The sequence below is a fragment of the Phytophthora cinnamomi genome (assembly GCF_018691715.1).
Source record: "Phytophthora cinnamomi strain GKB4 chromosome Unknown Contig59, whole genome shotgun sequence".
NCBI lineage: Eukaryota > Oomycota > Peronosporomycetes > Peronosporales > Peronosporaceae > Phytophthora > Phytophthora cinnamomi.
Window position 1 is genome coordinate 217,266 of NW_027150992.1, and position 25,931 is coordinate 243,196.

Here is a 25,931-nt window from a genome sequence, read left to right on the forward strand (position 1 = left end):
GCCTCTAGAGCTACCACTCGATGATTGCGTGTTCGCTTGCTCGATCTCGCCATTGTTGTCGTAGATCTTCAGCGACGTAGGAGCGGACTGCGCACTTGTGCCCGCCTTTTGGTAATATGTCGACTTTGACGTGGAAGACTTGCTAGACTCGCTGCTGGCCTCGTTGCTCGCTCGCTGTTCGACTTGCTGGTTACCTCGCTGCCAGACTCGTCCCCCACATCGACGTTGTTTAAGCTGAAAGTCTCGTTGTGAGTGTCAACATGACTCGCTCAAGAACGAGGTCGCCGCTATGAAAAGAAGGCAGCGGTCAGCACGACGCTAATGCACGACATCGCACAGGAGAATAAACGACTATCAGAGCCAGGCTGCTCGATCCTGGAGGTGGAGCATCTGAGGCACGAGCTCAAGGACGAACAGAAGGACAAACGCTCGCTGCGGAATGCCAAGGCGCGGTTGCTGCATCTCGCGCAACGAGTGCACAATCTCAAGCAGCGACAAGCTGATCTCACAATGAAGTACCGCACCATGGTGTCGGATCGCAACGCTCTCTATGACACCTTCGAGCACACTGTCCAGACCATCTACAAGAAGGGCGAGTGCACGAACCTCATCCTGTAGCGGAGTCTCGTCGCAATGGACGACCAACATGCCCGGAAAGGTACACAACTACACGAGATGTTGCTCGCTGCAAACCTTGATCCAGTACAGACACGTCGTGTGATCGAGACGCTCGGCACTTTGTTGGACTCGAAGAACACCAAGATCCGCAACCTGTAATATAGCGTGACTAAGGTGAGCTCTCGGCTTCAAACCGCTGACCTCCAACGTGAACGTGAACCCGGCTGGGCTTGTAGCGGTTTATTAGGTGGACAGTTGTTTAGATTCCCTTTAAGAAATAAATGTGTCACCGGGAGCTTGTTCATACCGATGTCCTTCCGGTCGAACTGCACGTTGACGACTCCGTTCTGGCAGTTGGTCTCCCACAACAGCGAGATCATCCACAGGTCGAACATCTTGATGTCGCCGTTGTCGTACCCGCCCACGACGCAGCGCTCCAGGTCGTCGTATGAGTTGCCGAAGCACACGGTTCACCGGTCGCGGGCCGTGTCCGTCCCCTTGGTCTCCAGCGTCACCACCGGCTCGGGCACGGGCACGTCCCAGACGCGAATGCAGCCATCGCGCCCGCCCGGCACGATTATCGGGTGCCGCACTTGATGCCGTGCGGCTTCTCGAACACCGCGTGCGTCTTGAGCTGCCCCTGGTTAAGCCTGTAAACGATCGGTACTCCCGTGGCCTTGAGGTAGATGCCCATGGCCAGCAGAGTCGTTGGGCGTGAAGCTGACGCTCTGGTTCATGTGCTCGATGAGCTCGACATTCGTGATACCGTGAGTTGATGAAGGTACACGTCCTGTAGGTGACGCTAAGCACTCATTTGGGTGGTTCTACCCCTCCTCATGGGTGGATACTCCAAATCGGTACATAGTGTGCTTTACCCATGTAATTTTGGTGTTTCGAGAATTATTTTTAGTGGTACTTCTCGTTTGTTTAGTGTTGAAACACCACCCTCTTCCTTGTGGAGTCTGTGCAGGGCACAGACTTGTTCTTGTTGTTCTTGTTGTTTGAGGAGTCTGCGCCCTCTGCCGCCCTGTGCGTCTTGTTCCTTGTTAATGCAGAAGGCACTATGCAGGTGTCAGTGACTTTTTGCGGCGGCTGCGCTGCAGTCACAGATCCTCCCCCACTTAAAGTGGGAGCCACCACTCCGAGTAAACTCGGCAGACGGGGATGCCGCATGGCATTCACATAAAACGGTGTATGCCCGGTCGAGGCATGCACCGAGTTGTTGATGGCGAATTCCGCCATCGACAAACACTCCATCCAGTTTTGGAACGAGTGAGCGTAGCTCTTCAGAATGTCGACGAGCGCGCGGTTCACGCGCTCGGTTTGGCCGTCCGTCTGCGGATGGTCCGCAGTCGACATTGAAAGCTGGCTCTCAAGAAGTGTAAACACTTCTTTCCACAGGTGCGCTGTGAAGCACGGGTCTCTGTCCGACGCGATGTCGGTCGGGATGCCACGGTGTTTGAACACCATGTCAACGAACAGATGGACCGTCTGCTTTGAGGTCACTTCTGCCGGCACCGCAGCAAGATGCACCATGTTGCTGGAGAGGTCGACGAAGGCCATAACACCGGTATTCCCTCCGCTGTCCAGGGGAATACCAAAGATGAAGTCCAAAGACGTGGACTTCCAGCACTCCGACGGAGTCGGGAGTGATTGCAGCGGAACCGGTGCCAACGGCGCAGGCTTTACGCGTTGGCACACCTCGCAAGCACGAATGTACTTGCGCACCTACTTGTACTGGTGGTGCCAGTAGAAGTTGCGCGTGAGAAGAACGTATGTCTTCTCACGTCCGAGATGTCCCACAGACGGGGCATCGTGATACTCGTACATGATCCTGAGTCGCAGGTCACGGTCGTTCGCACGACAACGCGGTCCGCATTCGACCGCATTATAAAGAAGCAGTCCGCCTTGCACCCGATATCGGTGTGCACTCGCACGAAGGTGCTTGGGCAGCTTCTGACGGGACTTGTCAGAAGGCGCTGTGCCATAGGCCAGCAAGAGCTTCGCGTCCGCGTCGTGCGCGTACGCGGCCTTCACGTCGTCCAACAGAGACGACGTGGGTGTGCTCGTTCGCATGGCGTCAATGGCATTGACGTCAGCAGCTTCTGCATAATCCGGTCGACGTGATAACGCGTCGGCCACCACATTCAATCTTCCGGGTTTGTATTCGACTCGGAAGTTATATTCTGCAAAGAATGAGAGCCATCTCGCCATTCTTTGGGATATGTGTGGCGACTTCACTGCGGTGCGCAGTGAAGCATGGTCGGTGTAGACCACAAATGGTCTACTCCCAAGCAAGTACACTCGGAACTTTGCGAGTGCATACTTCATGGCAAGGAGTTCCTTGTCATGCACCGGATAGTTGCGCTCAGCTGGCTTCAGCTGACGCGATTGGTGGTAGACGACACGATCACGGCCCTCGTGATCGTGCTGCATCAAAGCACAACCGATCGCGAAATCGGATGCGTCACACACTACGTGAAATGGGCGATCTTGGTCAGCCACTGCCAAGATCGGTGCCTCAGTCAAGCCCCGCTTGACTGCATCGAATGCCTTTTGGCAATCGGTTGTCCAATTCCACACAGCTTCTTTCTTAAGAAGCTGTGACAGCGGGCGGATCTTGCCCGCATAGTCCTCCACGTACTTGCACAAGTACGTGGCCAAGCCAAGGAACTGCCTCAGTTCCTTGACACTTGAAGGCGTTGGCCATTCATTGATCACTCTGACCTTTTCCGGGTCAGGGCGAACACCATTCTTCCCTACGAGACACCCGAGGACGGGTATCTCGCTCGCCCCGAAGATACACTTCTTCAGGTTCGCGTAGAGCTTATGCTTTCGCATAAGCTCAAGTAGCTTCCGGAGATGCACCCTGTGCATCTCTACGTCGGTCTTCCCGTCCACAGCCTGGCTGTAGATGAACACATCATCGAAGTAGCTCGGTGCGAAGTCGCGCACCGAGCGCAACAAGTGCGTCCCGCACCTGTTGAGGGTCGCAGGGGCGTTCTTAAGCCCCTGCGGCATTACCAGCCATTCCCAGAGCATGCCGCTTGGCGTGCTCACTGCCGTGAGAGGGATGTCGCTCTCACGCATTAGGATCTGATCGAATCCGTCTCGCAAGTCGAGAGCACTGTAAACGGTGCTCCCGGCCATCGAATCGATGATAACATCTTTTCGTGGTATCGGCGCCTATGCCGGTACCGTCGCATCGTTCAGCTTGTTGTAGGCATGAACGATGCGCCATCCGCCCTGTGGCTTCTTGACACAGAACGTCGGAGCACTGTGCGGGGACTTTGATTCCCGCACTTCTCCTGCTTTACGACGACTTTCAAAGAAGTCGTCGATCGCTTTCACTTGCTCTCGCGGCAGTGGCCACTGCCGCGTGACACAGTACTTCGTGCCCGGCACGAGATCAATCTCGTGCTGAATGCCCTTATCCTGCGGAAGCTCCGCAGGAATGTCTTCCGGGAGTACGTCTTTGTACTCCTCAACAATTCGTAATAGGGACTCGACTTCAGCGAGTCCCAACCTTGTTCCTCGAAGCGCTCTCGCTTCGTCTTCGCACTGAGAGTGTCTTCACTCTCAGTGGTACTTCCCATGAAGAGCTGCCTCAGCTCGTCCCTCTCGCTCGCCGTTCTTTCGCTGTCCGAAAGAACGCAGACTTGCTCGATGCGTCCATCGTGCAAGTCGCGCGTGAAGCGCTTCCAGCTCATGGCTGGAAGCGAAGTCAACTCCGACGCCGTCGTCGGAGGACTAGCGAGTTCCATGTCACGATACTGGAATCCAGTATCGGTGCGCGTCAAGACGCTTAGCGTCTTGACATTCGGTGTCACCGCCGCAGTCTGCCCAGCAGACTGCTCTTGTTGCGTCTCGGTCCCGGACCGAGACTTGCGCAGCGTTTTTCGCTTGCGCCGTCTTCTTGTTGTGCGGAGCCCGGCTCCGCACGGTGGTTCTTCTGGTCCAGGCCCGGCCATGGACGGTTGTTCGCCGGCGGACCCTGTCCGCGGGCGCGCGGTATCAAGCCCGGCTTGACCGCATGGCGCTTCGTCGTGCAGCCCGGCTGCATGACAGCATATAAATTGCGTCAATACGGGACGTTTGCAACCGTCCGTACTGTTTGCAGCGTCAACCCCCGGAGTTGACACGCCTTTGTCACCTCGCCATTCATTGGCGGAGCCCCTCATGACCGAGGGTGCGTCGACTCCCGGAGTCGACGCGTCGTCATCGACCTAACCACTTAGGGTCAGGGACTGTCCCATGCGTACTAGAACGCGAGTGTTGGTTCCCGGAACCGACACATCTTTTCCTTCCGACATCGGCAGCATTGCCGACGTGGATCCCACTTGTGCGCATTCCCGCGCACCCCTTGGACACCCCGGGACAGCGGCATTAAGCGCTGTCTCGACTGGTGAGCCGCGCGCACCTGCTGGTGCGTGCGCTGCGGTAACAGGGCCATCGCTCTCTGTTTCGCAGTCGCGACCGATGCGCACAAGCGCGCACGTCTTTCAGTCTATCACCGGATCATGACGGGCAAGCCACGGCCTGCCCCTTACAATGTCGAACTTATCGTCCAGGTCCAGGACGATAAAGTGTTCGACAAACACCCGTTGTTTGTACGAGAAGCGCACGTTCACGACGCGCTTCTCGGTCTTCACGATGGCACCTGTTGCCAATCGAACTTCCAGAAGACTTCGAGATACCTTTACCTCCTCGAAGTCGAGACTCGGTAAACTCCGCAGTCGAACAAAGTTGTTCGACGCGCCCGAATCTATCAATGCTCGAAGAGAGTCGCTCGCTCTCTTCGACGTTACCTTCAAGACGACCAGGTTCGGGCTGTCATCTTGCTTCTTGCAGCGAGATCTGGTCTCACTGGGGGCTGCAGTCCTCAGTGTAGTGGGTCTAACTTGACTCACTACTTTAGCTTACACGTTGCGCAACGTGTATGAGGAAGCGTAAGTACTTAGTAATTACTTAGGTTAATTATATTTGAGTACACAAATATAAGTTAACTTAGACAAGACTCCAAGTAGCTAGTTTAAGGTAAAATGAGAACTGTATTGCTTGTAGATTGATCTTCCTCTAAAATCTGCTAAAAACTGTTTATCATCTATGAAAGGGTTGACAGCGGCTGGCTGTCAGAGCCCCGCGAATATGCATGTCTCTGATTGGTAGAAAGATGCTGCTTTCTACCAATAGGATCTTTGGGTATGTGTGGACCACTCACTGTGGTGGTCCACTTCAATGTATCCATCGGTGTGTCTTACACCAATGTGAGGAAGTATCCAAAACGTTTAACAGATAACCTATCTGTTAAATTCACAAATGGCTTGCAGCCACTTGTACGTGTAACCCCGTTACACCATCCCCCCTTATAGGTTAGACGCGCGGGGTCCCCGCACGTCAATCTTTGGAATTGACCATTCGTCAATTCTCCGCGTTTGGAGAAGAAACCCGCGCTCATTCAACGATGAGCGCGCCTCAGAAGAAGTCCGCAAAGTCGGTGGGGAGTCATCTCTCCATCGACGACTACTTCGAACGCCAGCAGGCGAAGTACGGCGACGTCGTTGACTTCGACGACGACGATGAAGACATGGAGGGCGAGGAGGACTCGCCCTCAAAGCGTAAAGACTCAGTGTCGAGCGAATCGCTCGACCCTCACGCCAAGAACGTTCGCCCGCGTGAAGGGGACGAATCGGACGCTTCGAGTTCGAAGCGTTCGCGTACTGAGAGCGATACCCCACTCGCTTCAGCTGGGGCTCTCAGTACTCCGCGCGCTGCTGCTGCAGCGCGTGATGTTAAAGCTCAAGGCTCTCCGCGCGCTACGCCTGCAGCGCGCGATCCATGGATACCGTCCGCGTCCGAGATCGCGGACCGGTTTGGGAACTCGGTACCTCCGAATGAGGTCCCGCTGTACGTATGCAGCGCCATCAAAGGTGACGCTGTGGCTGCCGAGCTGCACTTTGATGCGGAAACGCATCAAAGGCGCGATTACTACATCGGACTCTTTCATGAGCTCCGATGGTTTCAAAGCAAGAAGACCTCTTCTCGCAGCAAAGTGCCCGAATGGCAGGCACTTTGTCAAAGCTGGAACGCCTTTGTTGAGAACTTCAACAAGAGGCCGAGTGCTTACCGTGATCGGATTAAGCAAGCGCGTGATCGCTTCGAGACGTACTCGAAGCGTGGAAAGCTGGAGCAACTTCATGTTGCTGCTGAGGAGGCAAATGTGCCGTGCGCTGTGCCCGAGGGCTTTCAGTGCACGAAGTGCTTCCCGGGCGCGGTCCGCTTGAGCGACCGCGACTTGAACGGGTACACGTCGTTCCGTGTGCCCGAGAGTCTCAAAGAGCTCCGTGCTAAGTTCTTAGCACGTCAGGGTTCTGGCGGTAGCGATGACCGCAGCGCTCGTGCTACTTCCGCTGTGCCAGTGCGTACTGCTCCTCGTACACCCTCACCATTTCCGGAACGTCCTCCAGCAAGACGTTCCGCGGCTCCCATGTATCTCGATGGGGAGGAAATCCTCTCCAACGAATACGAAAACGAGCCCCTTGAGGGTTCGTTTTCGGGATACTATGGTCAACAATCCGCTAAAAATCCAGCGGGTTGAGCCGCGGGCGTCACGGATCGGCGGTGGCGGGGGTGGGAACACGCCCCGGGTATGATCAGCCCCGGGCTGATCAGTATGCGCCTCTCCACGACCGGGTGGCCGTCGTGGAGCGTCTGCAGGGCGCTGAGTTCGCCGCCCTGAAGCAGGAGCTGGCGAACCAGAAGGCCCAAGTCGCGGCGGTCTCGCAGACCGCCTCGAATATCCAGGTCGAATTGGGGAGGGGTTGCTCTAGCGCGTCCGCGCGCTGGAGGAGAGGCTGCTCGTCGCCGAGGCCAAGGCTTCCGCTTCTGCCTCGGCTCCTGCCGAGGCTTCGGGTCAGCCGAGCTAGATGGCTCGTGCTGCCGGTATGGTTTCAGTCGTCCGACGTAAAAGGTCGGATGGAGGCGCATGCTAGACGGTATGTCTAGCGTGTATGCGTTGCCGTGCCGTGCCAACACAGCGAACGGCCCGATGAAGCGCGCAGCAAGCTTGCTTGCTCCGAAGTCCGAAACTGCATGTTTAGGCAGGTTTTGAGTAGCTAACAAAACCAATGAACTAACTTTGAATTCATCTGTGTTGCCTCTGCCCACATTGTCTGCGTTCAGCTTCTGTTGATCAACAGAAGCTGCTATTGTGTCTTGGACAAACCGAATTACGGCTTGTCGTTTGGTGATGAAACTGATTGCATCCGGGCTGAAGTCATTCAGCTCGCTCTCCGCTAGAGGCCCGGCCTCTGTGTGGTTCTTTGCGGTGGCTGCGCCCTGCGCAGACCCGTGGTCCTTGCCCTTGTTGTTGGAGGTGTCTGCGCCCTGCGCAGACTCATGTGGTTTGTCCATTGTTGCAGCTGACACTGTGCAAGTGTCAGCGGTTTTCTGCTGCTGCTGTTTTGCAGTCGTAGATCCTCCCCCACTTAAAGTGGGAGCCATCACTCCGAGTAAACTCGGTAGACGTGGATGCCGCATGGCATTCACGTAGAACGGTGTGTGCCCGGTCGAGGCACGCACTGAGTTATTGATGGCAAACTCTGCCATCGATAAGCACTCGCTCCAGTATTGGAACGAGTGAGCGTAGCTTTTCAGCATATCGACGAGCACGCGATTCACGCGCTCGGTTTGACCGTCCGTCTGCGGATGATCCGCAGTCGACATGGAAAGCTGGCTCCCAAGAAGTGTAAACACTTCTTGCCATAGGTGCGCTGTGAAGCGCGGGTCTCTGTCCAACACGATGTCGGACGGCATGCCATGGTGTTTGAACACCATGTCGACGAGCAGACGGGCCGTCTGCTTCGCGGTCACCTCTGCTGGCACCGCAGCAAGATGTACCATCTTGCTGAAACGGTCTACAAAGACCACAACACCGGTGTTCCCTCCGCTGTCCGGGGGAAGACCAAAGATGAAGTCCAAGGACATGGACTTCCAACACTCCGACGGAGTCGGGAGTGATTGCAGTGGAGCCTGCGCGAATGGCGCAGGCTTTACGCGTTGGCATACCTCGCAAGCACGAATGTACTTGCGCACCTACTTGTACTGGTGGTGCCAGTAGAAGTCACGCGTGAGAAGGACGTATGTCTTCTCACGTCCAAGATGTCCCGCAGTCGGGGCATCGTGATACTCGTACATGATCCTGAGTCGCAGGTCATGGTCATTTGGCACGACAACGCGATCCGCGTTGTCGTCGACTGCGTTGTAAAGTAGTAGTCCTTCGTGCACACGAAAGCGGTGTGCACGCGCTCGAAGGTGCTTGGGCAGCTTCTGACGGGACTTGTCAGAAGGCGCTGTGCCATAGGCCAGCAAGAGCTTCGCGTCCGCGTCGTGCGCGTACGCGGCCTTCACATCATCCAACAGAGATGATGTGGGTTTGCTCGATCGCATGGCGTCAATGGCATTGACGTCAACAGCTTCTGCATAGTCCGGCCGACGTGATAACGCGTCGGCCACCACATTCAATCTTCCGGGTTTGTATTCGACCCGGAAGTTATACTCCGCAAAGAATGAGAGCCATCTCGCCATTCTTTGTGAAATGTGTGGCGACTTCACTGCGGTGCGCAGTGAAGCATGGTCGGTGTAGACCACAAATGGTCTACTCCCAAGCAAGTACACTCGGAACTTTGCGAGTGCATACTTCATGGCAAGGAGTTCCTTGTCATGCACCGGATAGTTGCGCTCAGCTGGCTTCAGCTGACGCGATTGGTAGTAGACGACACGATCACGGCCCTCGTGATCGTGCTGCATCAAAGCACAACCGATCGCGAAATCGGATGCGTCACACACTACGTGAAATGGGCGATCTTGGTCAGCCACTGCCAAGATCGGTGCCTCAGTCAAGCCCCGCTTGACTGCATCGAATGTTTTTGGCAATCGGTTGTCCACTTCCACACAGCTTCTTTCTTAAGAAGCTGTGACAGCGGGCGGATCTTGCCCGCATAGTCCTCCACGTACTTGCACAAGTACGTGGCCAAGGTACTGCCTCAGTTCCTTGACACTTGAAGGCGTTGGCCATTCATTGATCACTCTGACCTTTTCCGGGTCAGGGCGAACACCATTCTTCCCTACGAGACACCCGAGGACGGTATCTAGCTCGCCCCGAAGATACACTTCTTCAGGTTCGCGTAGAGCTTATGCTTTCGCATAAGCTCGCGAAGCTTCCGGAGATGCACCCTGTGCATCTCTACGTCGGTCTTCCCGTCCACAGCCTGGCTGTAGATGAACACATCATCGAAGTAGCTCGGTGCGAAGTCGCGCACCGAGCGCAACAAGTGCGTCCCGCACCTGTTGAGGGTCGCAGGGGCGTTCTTAAGCCCCTGCGGCATTACCAGCCATTCCCAGAGCATGCCGCTTGGCGTGCTCACTGCCGTGAGAGGGATGTCGCTCTCACGCATTAGGATCTGATCGAATCCGTCTCGCAAGTCGAGAGCACTGTAAACGGTGCTCCCGGCCATCGAATCGATGATAACATCTTTTCGTGGTATCGGCGCCTATGCCGGTACCGTCGCATCGTTCAGCTTGTTGTAGGCATGAACGATGCGCCATCCGCCCTGTGGCTTCTTGACACAGAACGTCGGAGCACTGTGCGGGACTTTGATTCCCGCACTTGTCCTGTTTTACGACGACTTTCAAAGAAGTCGTCGATCGCTTTCACTTGCTCTCGCGGCAGTGGCCACTGCCGCGTGACACAGTACTTCGTGCCCGGCACGAGATCAATCTCGTGCTGAATGCCCTTATCCTGCGGAAGCTCCGCAGGAATGTCTTCCGGGAGTACGTCTTTGTACTCCCTCAACAATTCGTAATAGGGACTCGACTTCAGCGAGTCCCAACCTTGTTCCTCGAAGCGCTCTCGCTTCGTCTTCGCACTGAGAGTGTCTTCACTCTCAGTGGTACTTCCCATGAAGAGCTGCCTCAGCTCGTCCCTCTCGCTCGCCGTTCTTTCGCTGTCCGAAAGAACGCAGACTTGCTCGATGCGTCCATCGTGCAAGTCGCGCGTGAAGCGCTTCCAGCTCATGGCTGGAAGTGAAGTCAACTCCGACGCCGTCGTCGGAGGACTAGCGAGTTCCATGTCACGATACTGGAATCCAGTATCGGTGCGCGTCAAGACGCTTAGCGTCTTGACATTCGGTGTCACCGCCGCAGTCTGCCCAGCAGACTGCTCTTGTTGCGTCTCGGTCCCGGACCGAGACTTGCGCAGCGTTTTTCGCTTGCGCCGTCTTCTTGTTGTGCGGAGCCCGGCTCCGCATAGTCGTTCTCCTTGTCCAGGCCCGGCCGTGGACAGTCGTTCGCCGGCGGACCCTGTCCGCGGGCGCGCGGTATCAAGCCCGTCTGCACGGTAATGTGTCCCTTCGCCGGCAGACCCTGTCTGCGGGCGCGCGATATCAAGCCCGGCTTGGTCGCATGGCGCTTCGTCGTGCAGCCCGGCTGCACGACAGCATGCAAATTGCGTCAGTGCGGTACGTTTGCAACTGTCCGCACTGTTTGCAGCGTCAACTCCCGGAGTTGACACGCCTTCGTCACCTCGACGCCATTCATTGGCGGAGCCCCTCATGACCGAGGGTGCGTCGGCTCCCGGAGCCGACGCGTCGTTGTCGACTTGACCGCTTCGGGTCAGGGACTGTCCCTTGCACGCTTGAACGTGGGTGTTGGTTCCCGGAACAAAGTTGTTCGACGCGCCTGAATCTACCAAAGCTCGAAGAGAGTCACTCGCTCTCTTCGAGTAAACCTTCAAGATGACTAGGTTTGGCCTGTCATCTTGTTTCTTGCAGTGAGAGCTGGTCTCACTGGGGGCTGCAGTCCTCAGTGTCGCGTGCCCGATGTCGGCACGCGCGACTGCATTACCAGTAGGACGCCCCGCGCCTACTGGATGTTCGTGTTTTTTGTTGGTCCGCGGCGATGCCTAGCATCGCCACGACGGCCATCTCCAGGGGGCATGGGAGCTGTGCACTCCCGTGCAAAGTGACCGATCCTTCCGCAACGGAAGCATCGCACGTTACCTCCCTGCTGCTGGTAACCAGCAGTTGTTGCATTCGAGAGGTCCATTGGTTCCGGACCCCCCGACCTCGCTACCGGGCGCGGTTGCGGCCTCGGCACGTTCACATGCAGTTTAGCCTGCCGCAGGCTAAACTCTTCTTGCATGGCAAGAGTGATCGCAGCTTCGAGAGTACTCGGGTACTCTCGGAAGAGATAGGTCTTCACAGGCCCATCTCTAAGCCCTTTCATGAACGTGACGACCTTGGTCGCCTCGTCAATTGCGTTAGTCACGATATTTGATACCAAATATCGTGCACGCTGCGCGTAAGCATGGACGTCATGCTTACCCTGCTGAAGGTCGAGGAACTCCGCCCTCGACCGGAACTCGTTTTGCGGGGGCTCAAACGCTTGTTTGAGCTCCTCTTTGAACACTTCGTACGTGCTGAAGCACGTAGGATCTGAGAGTCGGTGTCCGCACGCCCAACTCCTCGCTCGTCCGCCAAGCCATGACATAGCGAACGCAACCTTTGACAGCGGGTCGACGATGCGTCGAGCCGCTATGGCTGTGTCGAGTTCGACAAGCCATCGGAGGAGAGGTTCGCCCTCTCTTCCCACGTAATTGCTTACGCTCAACTTTAATGGTTGAGCACGCGGTGTCGTCCCTGACGACGCCGTCACTGAGGAAGCAGCGTCACGCTGCTCCTTCATGATGAACCCCAGAGCAACACCATGTTGCTCCGTCGGCGATAGCGTACGCAGCATCGTAGCTATCGCCGCCTCCCCAATGACTGTTGACAGTCGTTGGAGGGCCTCCCACTCTGGGTCAGACAGGTGGGGGCAGTCAGCGCGTGCAACATGCGTTGCAGGCATATTGGAGCTCTCCATGGGCACCTCCGTGCTCATGGGGTTCTCGACTCCGCGTTCGTACACCGCGTACGAACGTCAAGTAGTCGGTCGTTGGACGGACTACAAAGTGCTACCAGGTGTAGTGGGTCTAACTTGACTCACTACTTTAGCTTACACGTTGCGCAACGTGTATGAGGAAGCGTAAGTACTTAGTAATTACTTAGGTTAATTATATTTGAGTACACAAATATAAGTTAACTTAGACAAGACTCCAAGTAGCTAGTTTAAGGTAAAATGAGAACTGTATTGCTTGTAGATTGATCTTCCTCTAAAATCTGCTAAAAACTGTTTATCATCTATGAAAGGGTTGACAGCGGCTGGCTGTCAGAGCCCCGCGAATATGCATATTCTGATTGGTAGAAAGATGCTGCTTTCTACCAATAGGATCTTTAGTATGTGTGGACCACTCACTGTGGTGGTCCACTTCAATGTATCCATCGGTGTGTCTTACACCAATGTGAGGAAGTATCCAAAACGTTTAACAGATAACCTATCTGTTAAATTCACAAGTGGCTTGCAGCCACTTGTACGTGTAACCCCGTTACACTCAGTGTCGCGTGCCCAATGTCGGCACGCGTAACTGCATTACCAGTGGGCGCCCCGCGCCTACTGGATGTTCACGTTTTTTGTTTGTTGGCGGCGATGCCCGGCATCGCCACGACGGTCACCATTGTAGTGCACGGGAGCCGTGCACTCCCGTGCAAAGTGACCGATCCTTCCGCAACGGAAGCATCGCACATTACTTCCGTGCTGCTGGTGGCCAGCAGCCGTTGCATTCGAGAGGTCCATTGGTTCCGGACCCCCCGTGCTCACTACCGGGCGCGGTTGCGACCTCGGCACGTTCGCATGCAGTTTAGCCTGCCGCAGGCTAAACGCTTCTTGCATTGCGAGAGTAATCGCAGCTTCGAGAGTACTCGGGTACTCTCGGAAGAGATAGGTCTTCACAGGCCCATCTCTAAGCCCTTTCATGAACGTGACGACCTTGGTCGCCTCGTCAATCGGGTTAGTCACGATATTTGATACCAAATATCGTGCACGCTGCGCGTAAGCATGGACGTCATGCTTACCCTGCTGAAGGTCGAGGAACTCCGCCCTCGACCGGAACTCGTTTTGCGGGGGCTCAAACGCTTGTTTGAGCTCCTCTTTGAACACTTCGTACGTGCTGAAGCACGTAGGATCTGAGAGTCGGTGTCCGCACGCCCAACTCCTCGCTCGTCCGCCAAGCCATGACATAGCGAACGCAACCTTTGACAGCGGGTCGACGATGCGTCGAGCCGCTATGGCTGTGTCGAGTTCGACAAGCCATCGGAGGAGAGGTTCGCCCTCTCTTCCCACGTAATTGCTTACGCTCAACTTTAATGGTTGAGCACGCGGTGTCGTCCCTGACGACGCCGTCACTGAGGAAGCAGCGTCACGCTGCTCCTTCATGATGAACCCCAGAGCAACACCATGTTGCTCTGTCGGCGATAGCGTACGCAGCATCGTAGCTATCGCCGCCTCCCCCATCACTGTTGGCAGTCGTTGGAGGGCCTCCCACTCTGGATCTGACAGGTGGGGGCAGTCAGCGCGTGCAACATGCGTTGCAGGCATATTGGAGCTCTCCATGGGCACCTCCGTGCTCATGGGGTTCTCGACTCCGCGTTCGTACACCCTGTACGAACGTCAAGTAGTCGGTCGTTGGACGGACTACAAAGTGCTACCAGGTGTAGTGGGCCTACTTTGGCTCACTACTTTAGCTTAACCGTCTCGCTACGTGTATGAGGAAGCGTAGGAGTTTATTATTAATTTGAATTAATTATACTTGAGTCCACAAGTATAATATAAATCAAATAAAACACCAAATAGCTAGTTAAGGTAAAATGAGAACTGTATTGTTTGTGAATTGATCTTCCTCCTAAATCTGCTAAACGGTTTATCATCTATGAAAGGGTTGACAGCGGCTGGCTGTCAGAGCCCCGCTAATATGCATGTCTCTGATTGGTAGAAAGATGCTGCTTTCTACCAATAGGATCTTTGGGTAGGTGTGGACCACTCATTGTGGTGACCCACTTCAATGTATCCATTGGTGTGCCTTACACCAATGTGAGGAAGTATCTAAAACCTTTAAAAGATATAATCTGTTAAACCACAAGTGAGAAATGTCATGCACAAGTGACAGTTGTCACTTGTGACCGTTGTTATGCACAAGTGACTGTTGTCACTTGTGTGTGTAACCCCGTTACATAGGATCTTTGGGTAGGTGTGGACCACTCATTGTGGTGGCCCACTTCACTGTATCCATTGGTGTGCCTTACACCAATGTGAGGAAGTATCTAAAACCTTTAAAAGATATTTATCTGTTAAACTATAAGTGACGATTGTCATGCACAAGTGACAGTTGTCACTTGTGACCGTTGTCATGCACAAGTGACTGTTGTCACTTGTGTGTGTGTAACCCCGTTACAGCGAACGCCACCTTCGACAACGGGTCGACGATACGTCGAGCCGCACTGGCTGTGTCGAGTTGGAGAGCAAGCAGAAGGAGGGAGGGGAAGCTAATGGCGACGATTCTACTGCTTCTGGATCCGCTGCGCAGTGGGTAAAAACAAGCCAATGGAGGAAAGGCTCGTCCTCTCTTCCTACGTAATAGCGTACGATCAGTTTCATGACAGAGCACTTGGTGTCGTCCCCGACGACTGAGGAAGCAACATCCCGCTACTCCTTCATGATGAACCCCAGATCAACACCATGTTGCTCTGTCGCCGATGGTGTTCACAGCATCGTAGCTACCACTGCCTCCCCAATGACTGTTAACAGTCGTTAGAGGGCCTCCCACCCTGGATCTGACAGGTGGGGGCAGTCAGCGCGTGCAACATGCGTTACAGGCGCATTGGAGCTCTCCATAGTCACCTCCGTACTCATGGGGTTCTCGGCTCCGCGTTCGTACACCCTGTACGAACGTCAAGTAGTCGGTAGTTGGGCGGACTACAAAGACCTATCAGGTGTAGTGGGCCTACGTTGGCTCACTACTACGGCTAACACGTGTGCGAACGTGTTTGAGGAAGCGTAAGGTTTGTCTTTAACGTGAAGTAATTATACTCGAGTCCACGAGTATAATTTAAATCAAACAAAGACACCAAATAGCTAGTTAAGGTAAAATGAGAACTGTATTGTTTGTGAATTGATCTTCCTCCTAAATCTGCTAAACGGTTTATCATCTATGAAAGGGGTTGACAGCGGCTGGCTGACAGATCCCCATTGACATGTATGCCAATATTCGGTAGAAAGGTGCTTCTTTCAATAGAACCATTGGGTGTGTGTGGACCATCCATCGTGACGGTCGATCGTTGTATGCAGCCATTGGTGTACCTTACACCAAGGCGAGGAAATATTTAACCTTCGAACAGACAGAATGTCCAAACAACTGCCACGTGTGCTGCAGGATCGATCGGAGTCATGGTCCAGCCCACCATCCTCGGTCCCGAGCTACCGCCATGGATGGAAGCCTCACTTGATCCAGGTAATGTGATCGGAGAGCAACAGAATGAACAAGCAACGCATGGCGAGCCGCGCAGTCAAATCTGCAGTCAAGACCCTATGGTGGCAGAAACGCTACCTCCTCAAGAGGAACAGAGCGGAGGTCCAGAGGTGGAGTGTCAAATATTGAAGAGGTAGCCCTCGTGACGCGATTCAATGAAAACTAGTTTCACCAATTAAACCAGCGAACGAGACGAAGCAACAGACGGTCGCACTATCCAACGGGTCACGTCCGAAGCCAGAAGAGACCATCGGCCCGGAGAAAATATTTCTGTCGGAGGTAAAGGATATGAACCAACTCTGAGAGGGGAACTTGTCGACCCATGGATATTAACACTGGGGGAACTGTTTGCCGACCCGTTCAACAAGGTTAAAGCCGACAAAGACCGTGTACTGACATGGAAGAAGAGGCACCCCAAGCTTAAGAGAGACGAATCTGTGCAACTGCTGCGGTTCTTCAAAGAGGCCTTCATCAAGGACAAAGGCACATACGGTGATTGGGCGAAGTATGCTTCGGTCATGTCGCATGATATCTACAACACGAGTTGGAACTTCAAAACCATCGTGCGAAGTATGCTTAGTAAGATGGAGTGGGCGCGAGCACCCGTGCTCAATCAGTGGGTGGATAACGTCAATCAGGGCTAGCAAAGCGAGGGCCAATTACCTCAGAGCGTGTACAAAGCAAGTTTAAACAGTTCATGTTCAACCCAGCAGTCTTCTCTCCGGCGGATATCGAACACCTCACGAGGATATGTCTGCAGCGAGACGCCTCAAGTGTGGGGCGTAGAATCCGTGAGTGTACAGAAGATGAGTGGTGGACTGGTAGAGGGGAGTGTTGTCGGCAGGAAAATGCCAGAGTTCGTCAAGAGCATTCTTCACTCGGTGGGGAGATTGAGGCTGTATCGCACGATTCCAGCTCAAGTTGAGGACGAACTTATGCTTAAACTCGTCGGATATGGAGATATTCCGACCAGTAGGCACAACACGATGGCGCTGGACGAAGATATTCTCTTGGCGGCCGAGTTAAAGTCAATTTAGCGGAGCTCCACACGCTGCTCAGTCACACTAAATCCATCGGTTACTATCGGGCCCAGAAGTCGTTTCTTTTGTTCATTTTCAATAGGGAGACGGCTTTGAAGCACCAGATGACCGTTGTATAGGGGAAGCGCGTACCGGCTAGGGAATGCGCACGAACCGACCTCGGGATCGGTAGAGGCAGCTAGGAAAAGACTAGCACCACGGGTGGAGTACGATATGAGACTGTATAAGGTCACAAGGTTCCTTGATATTGGTCGATTAACGGCCTTCTTTCGGTAGCATCTGGAAGCAGAATTCGACTTCAATAACTTGGATATCTGCAACACCAACTCCAGAACGTCGAAGGTGTGGCGATTAACAGTCAAGCAACATGGGTGTCCTGACTTTCTAAAAGGGATCGTGCTGTTACTCTGGATTGGAATGAATATCATCCTCAGCCACCCCGATGTTGGGTGGCACCTGGAATGTCGCGCGCTACGCGTATGCCGACATGCACTTTCAAGGCCCCAGGAGCCTGGTGGCACGTGAGCAGGATGTGGTGCATTTGGTGTGTCGTCCGTGGTTTTCATCAAGAATGGTTTGATCTTGGTTTTTTGCCGGCATCGCTCGCGCGGATTCAGAGATTGGGGGTTCCTTTTTGCACGACGCTTGCGTTCCGTGGGAGCTTGACTGTGGTTGAATGGTCGAATTACCGGTAGCTTCTTGCACTTGATCGAGGTGTCCGAGGTGTCACCAGAATTTTCATCAGAGTCGGACTGCGGCTTGAGGGAGCCTCGCTTTCTTACTTGTAGTCCATCGCATCCGAGCCGAGATCGACACTCTCCAACGGCTGGACCGTCGGTGAACCGTCGGTGTTGAACATGTCGCTCTCGCTTTCGTCTTCTAGTTTCTCAGAGATACCATCGCAGTCGTGCTTCATCATGTACCCGAGTAGATGCTTGCCGTCGATGGTCGCATACGGGGTCTTCCACGTAACGGAGTTCTCAGCATCGATGAGGCGTGGGAAGTCGCCGTTTGAGGCTTGGCTTGGGCTCATAATCTATGAAGATTAGAGTAAGAGCGTAGGAACGTAGGGAACACGAAGTAAAAGAGGGGAAGCTGTCAAAAAACCAAGTGAGCTTTATTAAAGACTAAGAATTCCTGCATGAGTGTAAGAGATGGCTGGGGTCGAGGCCAAGTGAACCTAATGCTATGGTTCAGTGTATATCATAGTAAATACCAGTCTAACAGCTTTAGCCTGGTCTAAGATGACTGGTCATCGGCGTTAGGATACAGGGTACCATCGGTCAGAGATGTGAAGTATTGGGGCGCGGCAGTTGGCTTCTGGCGTGTCCCTATTCCTCGTCGCAGTTGAAGTAGGGCTTAAAGGCCTCGAGATCTCTTAAGTTTTGTATAGCCTACTCTAGCCTATATGTAATAGAGGCTACGCCTGGGCGCAGTTCTCTCCCAAATACGCTCAGTGGGCGATCAGTGTTTTTGATCGGTCTTCTACGTTCAATCAACAAGAGGGGCTATTTCAACACCCAGGACCAACATCAGACACACACGTTGGCCGTCTCTTCAAACATTCGGTGCGCATCAGCGCAGCCCGGTTGCACCGGAAAAATACGCCCGCGACGTACCCAAATAAAACGACGTCTGTCAGCTTAACCTGGCCATCCGTACGCGCCAGCCTGTTACTCAGCTTGAGGTCATCATGCACGATGCCCTTCTTGTAAATGTAGTCCAACCCGATCGCAGCCTGGTGGAGCTTTCCCCACGCGTACCGCCGTTCGTTGTCTTCCAAGCGAGCGAGAAAGAGGGTCAATTTGCCACTTGCAATATTTTCATACACAATGAACGGCGCCAAGTTGGCATGCGATGCACCGAACATGTTCAGAAGGGTTGGGTGTTATGGATATCAAAGTGAAAATGAGTTTACCTTAGCTTGCCACACCTCGCTACTACTTACAACTATTGGTTGTCGTTGCCAAGGGCAATGTTTACTCTATTCTTAACCGTTGGTAGTAAACATGCCCTTTTATCATATGGTGCCCTTTAACGGTAAGTGTTGTTCTTCTGCTGTAAAGAGTCATAACGTGTATCACTTCGGATATGCTCTTATATCCGTTACACGACCCCGTTTCAAAAGCTTCGTTACCTTGCTTGTGAAGACAGTCAGGTGCAATGTGCCCTACCTCCTTGCAACGGTGACACGTCGCCGATTTAGTCCACGTGCGGTCGACATCGTCGCTGCCCGCTCGTACATGGTGCGATCTCAAACAGGGAGCCCCAGTCAATGGCTTCTTCTAGGGTTCCCGGACACTTCTCATTGATGAATCAGCACGTATCGCCGCGCAGACCCTGCTGAAAGTAGAACCGCTTCTTAAGAGGTGAGATTGGCTCTATGCACTAGATTAGCAAGTTCTGGAACTCGGACATGTAGTCGTGGTAGGTGTCGTGTAGGAATTCACGAATTTACGAGCCCTTGTCCCATCGGCTTCGACAAATGCGACGAGTCCTACCAACAACACACGCTTCCCTCGAAAGGTAGGCGAAAATATTGTCGGGATAAAACCAGAAGACCAGATCTGATCCCTTGCACCGGGCTGAAGTTGTGCCGGTGTCGAAGTCTCGGTCAGGTAGGAAGAGTCCACACAAAGGCACCGCCAACGGGGGGATGCGTAATATAAATTCTTTCACGCTTAACCCATTGTAGTCCCTCAGAAAAGAAGGATACCGGGTCGTTCAAGGCCTATTACAAGGGTACCAAGGTGGATCCTCGGTGAGAAATCAATACACTGGGAGCACCGCCACACACCCAGGAACACGTAACACGTACAGGGAGGACTCTTTACCTCCCAACACTCGGCCACTACTCACTCTTGACCTTATCAGGGCGAACGCTCGGTTAGTATGCCTTAAGTTCACCGGCAGAGATACCCCGCGTCGGCCGATTGTATCCAGACTCCACGGAGAAGCTAGCTAGACTTGCCGTGGACGGACTTAACCTTGTGTGGCTTGGGGAGAATATCATGCTCTGATTTAATAGTTAGTGGCGGTGAGGCCTCGACTATAACTAATCCATAATGTCTATACAAATATATAATGCTAACCGAGCTTTCGGTCTGATCCTACATCCGGACAAGTTTCGCCTTAAGTACGGATTCCTAATATGAGGCAAGATGTGTAAGCTCTATGACTATCTGGAGAGCTTGATGGGGATTTATTAGGGTCCACAGTCACTAACTAGCCCCCGTCACCCTAGAGCGGTAAATGAGTGCAGCCGATAGGAGATCTCGGTAAAATTTCTCGCAAAACCTCGATACCGTTAGTCCTCAGCGCGGAGCTCTTGCTCCACATCCAAAACTCAACATCACATAGGAGCCGTGTTGGCGCAGCTTGCACACACGACGCCTGAAATCAAACTCGAAATCGCGGGAGCGGAAATGCTTCCGGATATCGGTTTTACACAGACCCCCGTCCGTGGGAGTCCGTGCGCCTGGTAGTGCTTGCTGAAAGCCCTATACCAGTTCATAGCCAACAAGCCCAGATTGCCCGCGACGATGGACACGAAGGTGTCATCTTCCGGGTCTTGCGGGATGCCGTAAATTTCTTCTATGGCAAGCAGGCACCAGTCGAGGTCCTTGTTAAGATTAATTTGGTAAGTAAGTTGGGGTCCATGTGCTGGACGGGATATTTCTTTGGGAATTTCTCCATGCGCCTCGTGCCTCCGTCATTTGCGCGGCAAAGCTCTCTTCCTGGGCTTACATTGATTGGACGATGTGCTCGATAGACACAGGGTGTTCGATAACATGAGTAATCGAAGGCGGGAAACAGCGCGACGGCGAAAGCGGGCTCAAAGACTCGATCGGGAACTTGGTGTGCGCGATGGCGATGGAGAGCCTGAAGGCTGGGCATGCGGGATCTTGGGCTTGGACGCAAGTGCTTCTATGTTATGGATATCAAAGTGAAAGGTGAGTTTGCCTTAGCTTACCACACCTCGCCGCTACTTACAACTGACGGAAATTACGGAATAATACCCCGGGCACTATTTAATAGTACCTCTCACAAAATCTCAAAAGGTTACTCTGTATTACCAAAAGGTTACATCGCTACCTTAGCTTACTCGTCGATCAGCGCAACATCATCAAGAGCGTCGTGCAGCTCGTCCAGGTTAAAGTCGTCCATATCCTCGTGGTCCTCGTCAGCGGCTTCCCAGCTTGTACAGAATTGCTCACCATACACGTCGTGCTTCGCAACGTGCCAGTCCAGGTAGCTGTCTGCAAACCCAGCAGCAGAGACTGAGTTAATGACAGTGTTGCTGTCAGTGTCGCGCCATGCCTTCCTTACCCACTCACAAACCACAGCCACCGCCGGCATGCGCGGGTTGCCGAAGCGAGTGTACTCGACCTTGTCGCTCTCCTTCCAGGCGTTGATCTCCATGTAGAGTAGATCCTTGAACGTTTTGTAGATACCAATATCGCCTGCTTGTAGATAGGGCGTGAGGCCCCAGGAATGACGAACATGTTGATCTTGCGAGTCGCGCATTTCGCTTTCACATCCTTGGAGATGTGAGCGCGCATCGAATCCCAAACCAGATGTTTTCTTTCGCGCATGTCGACCAGCGGAAAAGCCAGATCAATCCAGCGCTTGAGCAACGTGCTGTCAACCCATGCGCGCGGCTGATGAGCCACGTACACCCCACCAATTTTAGCAAAAGTGGGTGAGGCTTTGCCTTTCCAAATCAATTGAGGTGGAAGTTTTCTGCCTGTGGCCGATACAGCCAGCACCGCCGTAATGCGCATGGACGAAAACCCCGTGGAGCGTACCACAACGTGGCGACTGCCGGTTATGTCCACAGTCTGGTTGCGCGCATCTTCGAAGTACACGGCCGTTTCATCCATCAGGATGGTGCGGTTCAAGCCCATGGCAGGGACAGCGCTGCGTAGGAACTTCATGTAGGAAACCGCGCGCTCCACGAGCGTCTCGTCCGTCAGGGTGGTGAGGTTCGTGTGTCGCCGCAAGGAGAGGCCGTAGCGGCGCATGAAGCCGGTGATCCAGTGTGGGGAGGCTGCAAAGCCACCGAACATAGCATCGTCATCGTGGTGAGAGGCATATGTCACCCTGGCCATGTGACCAATCCAGGCGCGCGTAACCTTTTCCTTCCGTAGCCGCTTGGCGACGATCTCGTCGTACAGGGCGTCCTCCATGGCAACCGAAAGGGGACGCCGACCACCACCTGGAAGCCGGCGCATGCTTGGGTCTGCTGCTAGCAGCTTCTCACGATCGCGCCACCACCGTCGCACGCTGCCACCGTCCAGCTTCAAACCCTGCGCACGGAAGTGCCTGATGGCTCGGGTAGGAACTTGGCCGCTTTCGCTCTCGATCCAGCGGAGAACCTGCTGCTTGCGCCAATTGCTGATGGAGATTCTTGATGGCATTTTGCCGAATGAGGCGGTGTTGGGGTGCTGCGAACGTGTGCAGGCAGCGCTAGTGAATGGCTGGGGCTGCGTTCTATAGTGAAGTGAGGTGTAACAAGATGACTGGTCATCAGAGCAGGGTAGGGTACGTGAGTTACTGTAGGGTTACTACCGGGTTACTCTGAGAGGGTACTATTTGGGTAGAGGGTATTAATCGGGAATTTCCGTTACTGGTTGTCGTTGCCAAGGGCAATGTTTACTCCGTCCATGACCGTTACTAGTAAACATGTTCTTTCACCGTATGGTGCCCTTCAACTGTAAGTGTTGCTCTTCTGCAGTAAAGAGTCAGAAAGTGTATCACTTCGGACATGCTCTTATATCCGTTACGTCGGGTGGCTCATTTCGTACAGCAAACTCAACTCCTGCTTCATCTTCAGTAGGATGCCTTCGTCCGCAACCACATCATCACGACGAAAAAACTTGACTAAGCTTACCACCGGAGTAGATGTCAGCATCAGCACTCCACGAAAAACAGAGCCGAGGGACCCGCGACCAAATGGTTTCGTCTCAACGGTGAATTCTGTGGCGGGCAGGAACCATGAGGGTAGTGGACCTAATGTTATCGTTGATATCGCATCGATAGTCTTCAACATCGAGCTCATTTGCTTCATTGACTCCTCACAGTGCTGGTCACTCCGTCGCTCGATTTCAAACTTTAGGGCCAGCCAAGCTTCGACTTGGGCTCGTGGCTCTTGAAGCTCCTGATGAACAGCAGCGTTGTCGCTTGTCATGACAGAGAGCAATTCTCTATCTTGCTCCAGTTGCTCTTCCCAGTCTGTATGCGATTCCACACCAATCGAACGGAATAGCCCAGAGATTTCTTCTGCGTTCAGCACGCGCGGCTCGTCGACTAAAAATTGGTGGGTAATGACCCGATGAACGAAATCCTTCGTACGATGACAGTCAAGAAAACGCAGATACCGGAACACTATTTCAGCGTACTTATCAACCAGATCCTTGGAGGAAAGCGGCCCCGTCAAGAGAGTTAGGTGAAAAGGGTCTGCAGTTTGCCGTACAAACGTTCGCACGAAGTTTGGCCTTCTTCCATTTGACTGCAGAGCTGCGGGATAGTTGAAAGCACTCGCTCAACCGAGGTGACTTCGCGGGCAAGCTGTGTGCGCGCCTCGCTCATGACTTGGGTGGAAAATATTTGCTCAACGGTAGCGCTTAAGCTTACGAGAAAAAACCGATTTGGCTTTCAAGGACAATGCCAACTGGAAATGTGGGATGCGTCGTGCTAACGGTTCAAACTGTAAGTAGCCATCCATTCATCGTGATGCAATCCTTACCCTTAACATGCAACAGAACTTACAGCCACCGCTTGTATTTGAAAAACAGCACGATGAGCCCCGCCAACACGATCATCACTGCCCACCAGATGAAGTACCCGTAGTGATACCTGGTCTCGGGAATATAGGGGAAGTTCATTCCATAGACACCAGTGAAGAACTGCGCCGGCAGGAAGATCGCTGCAATGAGCGCCAAGATGTAGCTCACGTCATTCTGCTTCGACGATCGGTCGTTGTTGAAGTCATCCACGAGGCTCCGGCAGCGATCTAGGTTGTGCTCGCACTCCTCTTCGATCGACGCGAGATCCTCCTGCACGTCGGTGAAGTACTGCAACGTCTCGCCTTGGTAGTCGTTGGACGCGATCAGCTTGGAAATGACATCTCGCATGGGTTTGCAGTGCTTCTGAAGGCCCTTGATCTGCTTCGAGCAATCTGCGATGCGGCTCAAATCAAAGTATCGCTGGTCCAGCGACATCAAACGCTCAAGCATGAGTAGCTTGGCGCCGAACGTTTGCGAGATCGGCGACAGCTCGTGCACACAAACGTCCATGATCGTGTACACGAGGAACGCAGTGCTGTGCTGACGCACTTTTGAGTAGGACACGTGCAGCCGCTGCTTCAGAGCCGACCACAGAGTATCTCCTGAGCCCTGGACACTGATGAGGACGCCTTCCATCACGTACAGACTGAGCTGCTCCGGTGGAGTCATCACTTTGCCGACATCCAGCTCCTTGAGTCTCGTTTCGAGCTCGGATTGACTCATATTATCGAAAGGCGAGTCATCCTCGGGCAGCACGAACTGCGAGGCGCGGTACATGTTCTGGTACGTCTTGACCACGGACCAGTGGCACGGGTACAGTATCTGGAGGATGAGGAACGAGTGCTCGTCGTACTTGACGTACTTGGGGCGCTTGAAGGCGGGGCCGAGCGTGTCTTCAATTGCCAGCGGATGCAGTCGATAGCGGACGGAGAGTCGACGCATAAGCAGCGTGTTGATCCCTTCGACATTGATCCAGCGGACCGTAGCCCAGTCCGGTTTGGTGGAGTAGATGAAACCTTTGACCTGGTTGATCGGATACACGCTGCGGATCCGGTCCGGAGAGTACTCGATCGAGCCCAGCTTCACGGGAGACTTCAAGCTGTCGTGCAGAGCTGGCATCGAGCGCAGAAACGAATCGTTGAAGAGCTGAGCCAGCTTGATCTCCTGGATGGCGCACACGAACTCTTCGTACGAGATATCGCCGCTCTTGTCTTCGTCCACCACGTCCACGAAAGCTTGGAACTGTCTGTCGTTGTCACAAGCGATGCCCATTGCCTCCAAACCACACCGGAAGCCTTCGTACGATAGTTTTCCCTGATCTACATGTAGAAGTACAAACGTCAGCGATGGGCACTTGAATGAAAAAATTGATCTTCTTTTCACGTACCATTGGGTTTGGACAGCGAGAAGAGCTTGGTGATCTTGGCATTGGTGAGGTCGAAGTGCGGGTCGCGGATGGAGAAGTCGTCTTCGGTGTCCACTGCGCCGAGAGTATCGGACCACTTCACTGGGTCTGCAGCAGACTCGGTACTGCCAAACGGGAAGATGTGGAGGATGTCCTTGCCGTAGAGCGTGAGTGGGTGCACCGTCGTGTTCGCTGGTGGAGTGGCCGGTGTGTCTGTCGATTTCCCGGGCGAGACGTCCGGCTTGGCACCGGAAGTGCTGCGAAAGCTGTTGCCGCCTCCAGTGCTGCCAAGCAGAGGAGTCAACTCCGAGTCTCTGGTGTTGGCGACACTGTCACCGGTCAAATTGATGGCGACACGTCGTGCACTGCCGTCCACCCGAGCCCCATCGTCCGAGCCCCAGTTTGTTGGCTGGTAGGTGGTGGGGATGTCAGATGCTGCGCTTCTCAATGGATTAGGCTGACGAGAATTGGCCGACGATTCTTCCTGCGCTACGATGGCGATCGTGTCGGTGTCTGCGGAGTTGCTACGCTGCAGCAACGCACTTTTCATCTTGGGGGATGCTGGGCTTGAGCTGGTACTTTGGCGAGTGCGATGTGGCAAGCGCCGACCATGTTACTGGATA

The 25,931-nt window shown here is 53.9% G+C and overlaps 2 protein-coding genes across 2 annotated transcripts; one reads left to right on the plus strand and one right to left on the minus strand.

Moving 5' to 3' along the window:
* Positions 1–321: 321 nt before the first annotated feature.
* On the plus strand, positions 322–618 carry IUM83_19214 (Sporangia Induced Dynein Regulatory Complex Protein; the record flags this gene model as incomplete). The annotated part of the gene is made up of 1 exon (XM_067944258.1): positions 322–618. One exon carries the CDS (start codon positions 322–324, stop codon positions 616–618), a length of 297 nt encoding a protein of 98 aa, XP_067787598.1.
* A 23,264-nt stretch (positions 619–23,882) lies between these two features.
* IUM83_19215 (CorA Metal Ion transporter (MIT) Family) lies at positions 23,883–25,858 on the minus strand (the record flags this gene model as incomplete). Its single annotated transcript, XM_067944259.1, has 2 exons — positions 23,883–25,222; positions 25,291–25,858. 2 exons carry the CDS (start codon positions 25,856–25,858, stop codon positions 23,883–23,885), a joined length of 1,908 nt encoding a protein of 635 aa, XP_067787591.1.
* Between the last annotated feature and the right edge of the window lie 73 nt (positions 25,859–25,931).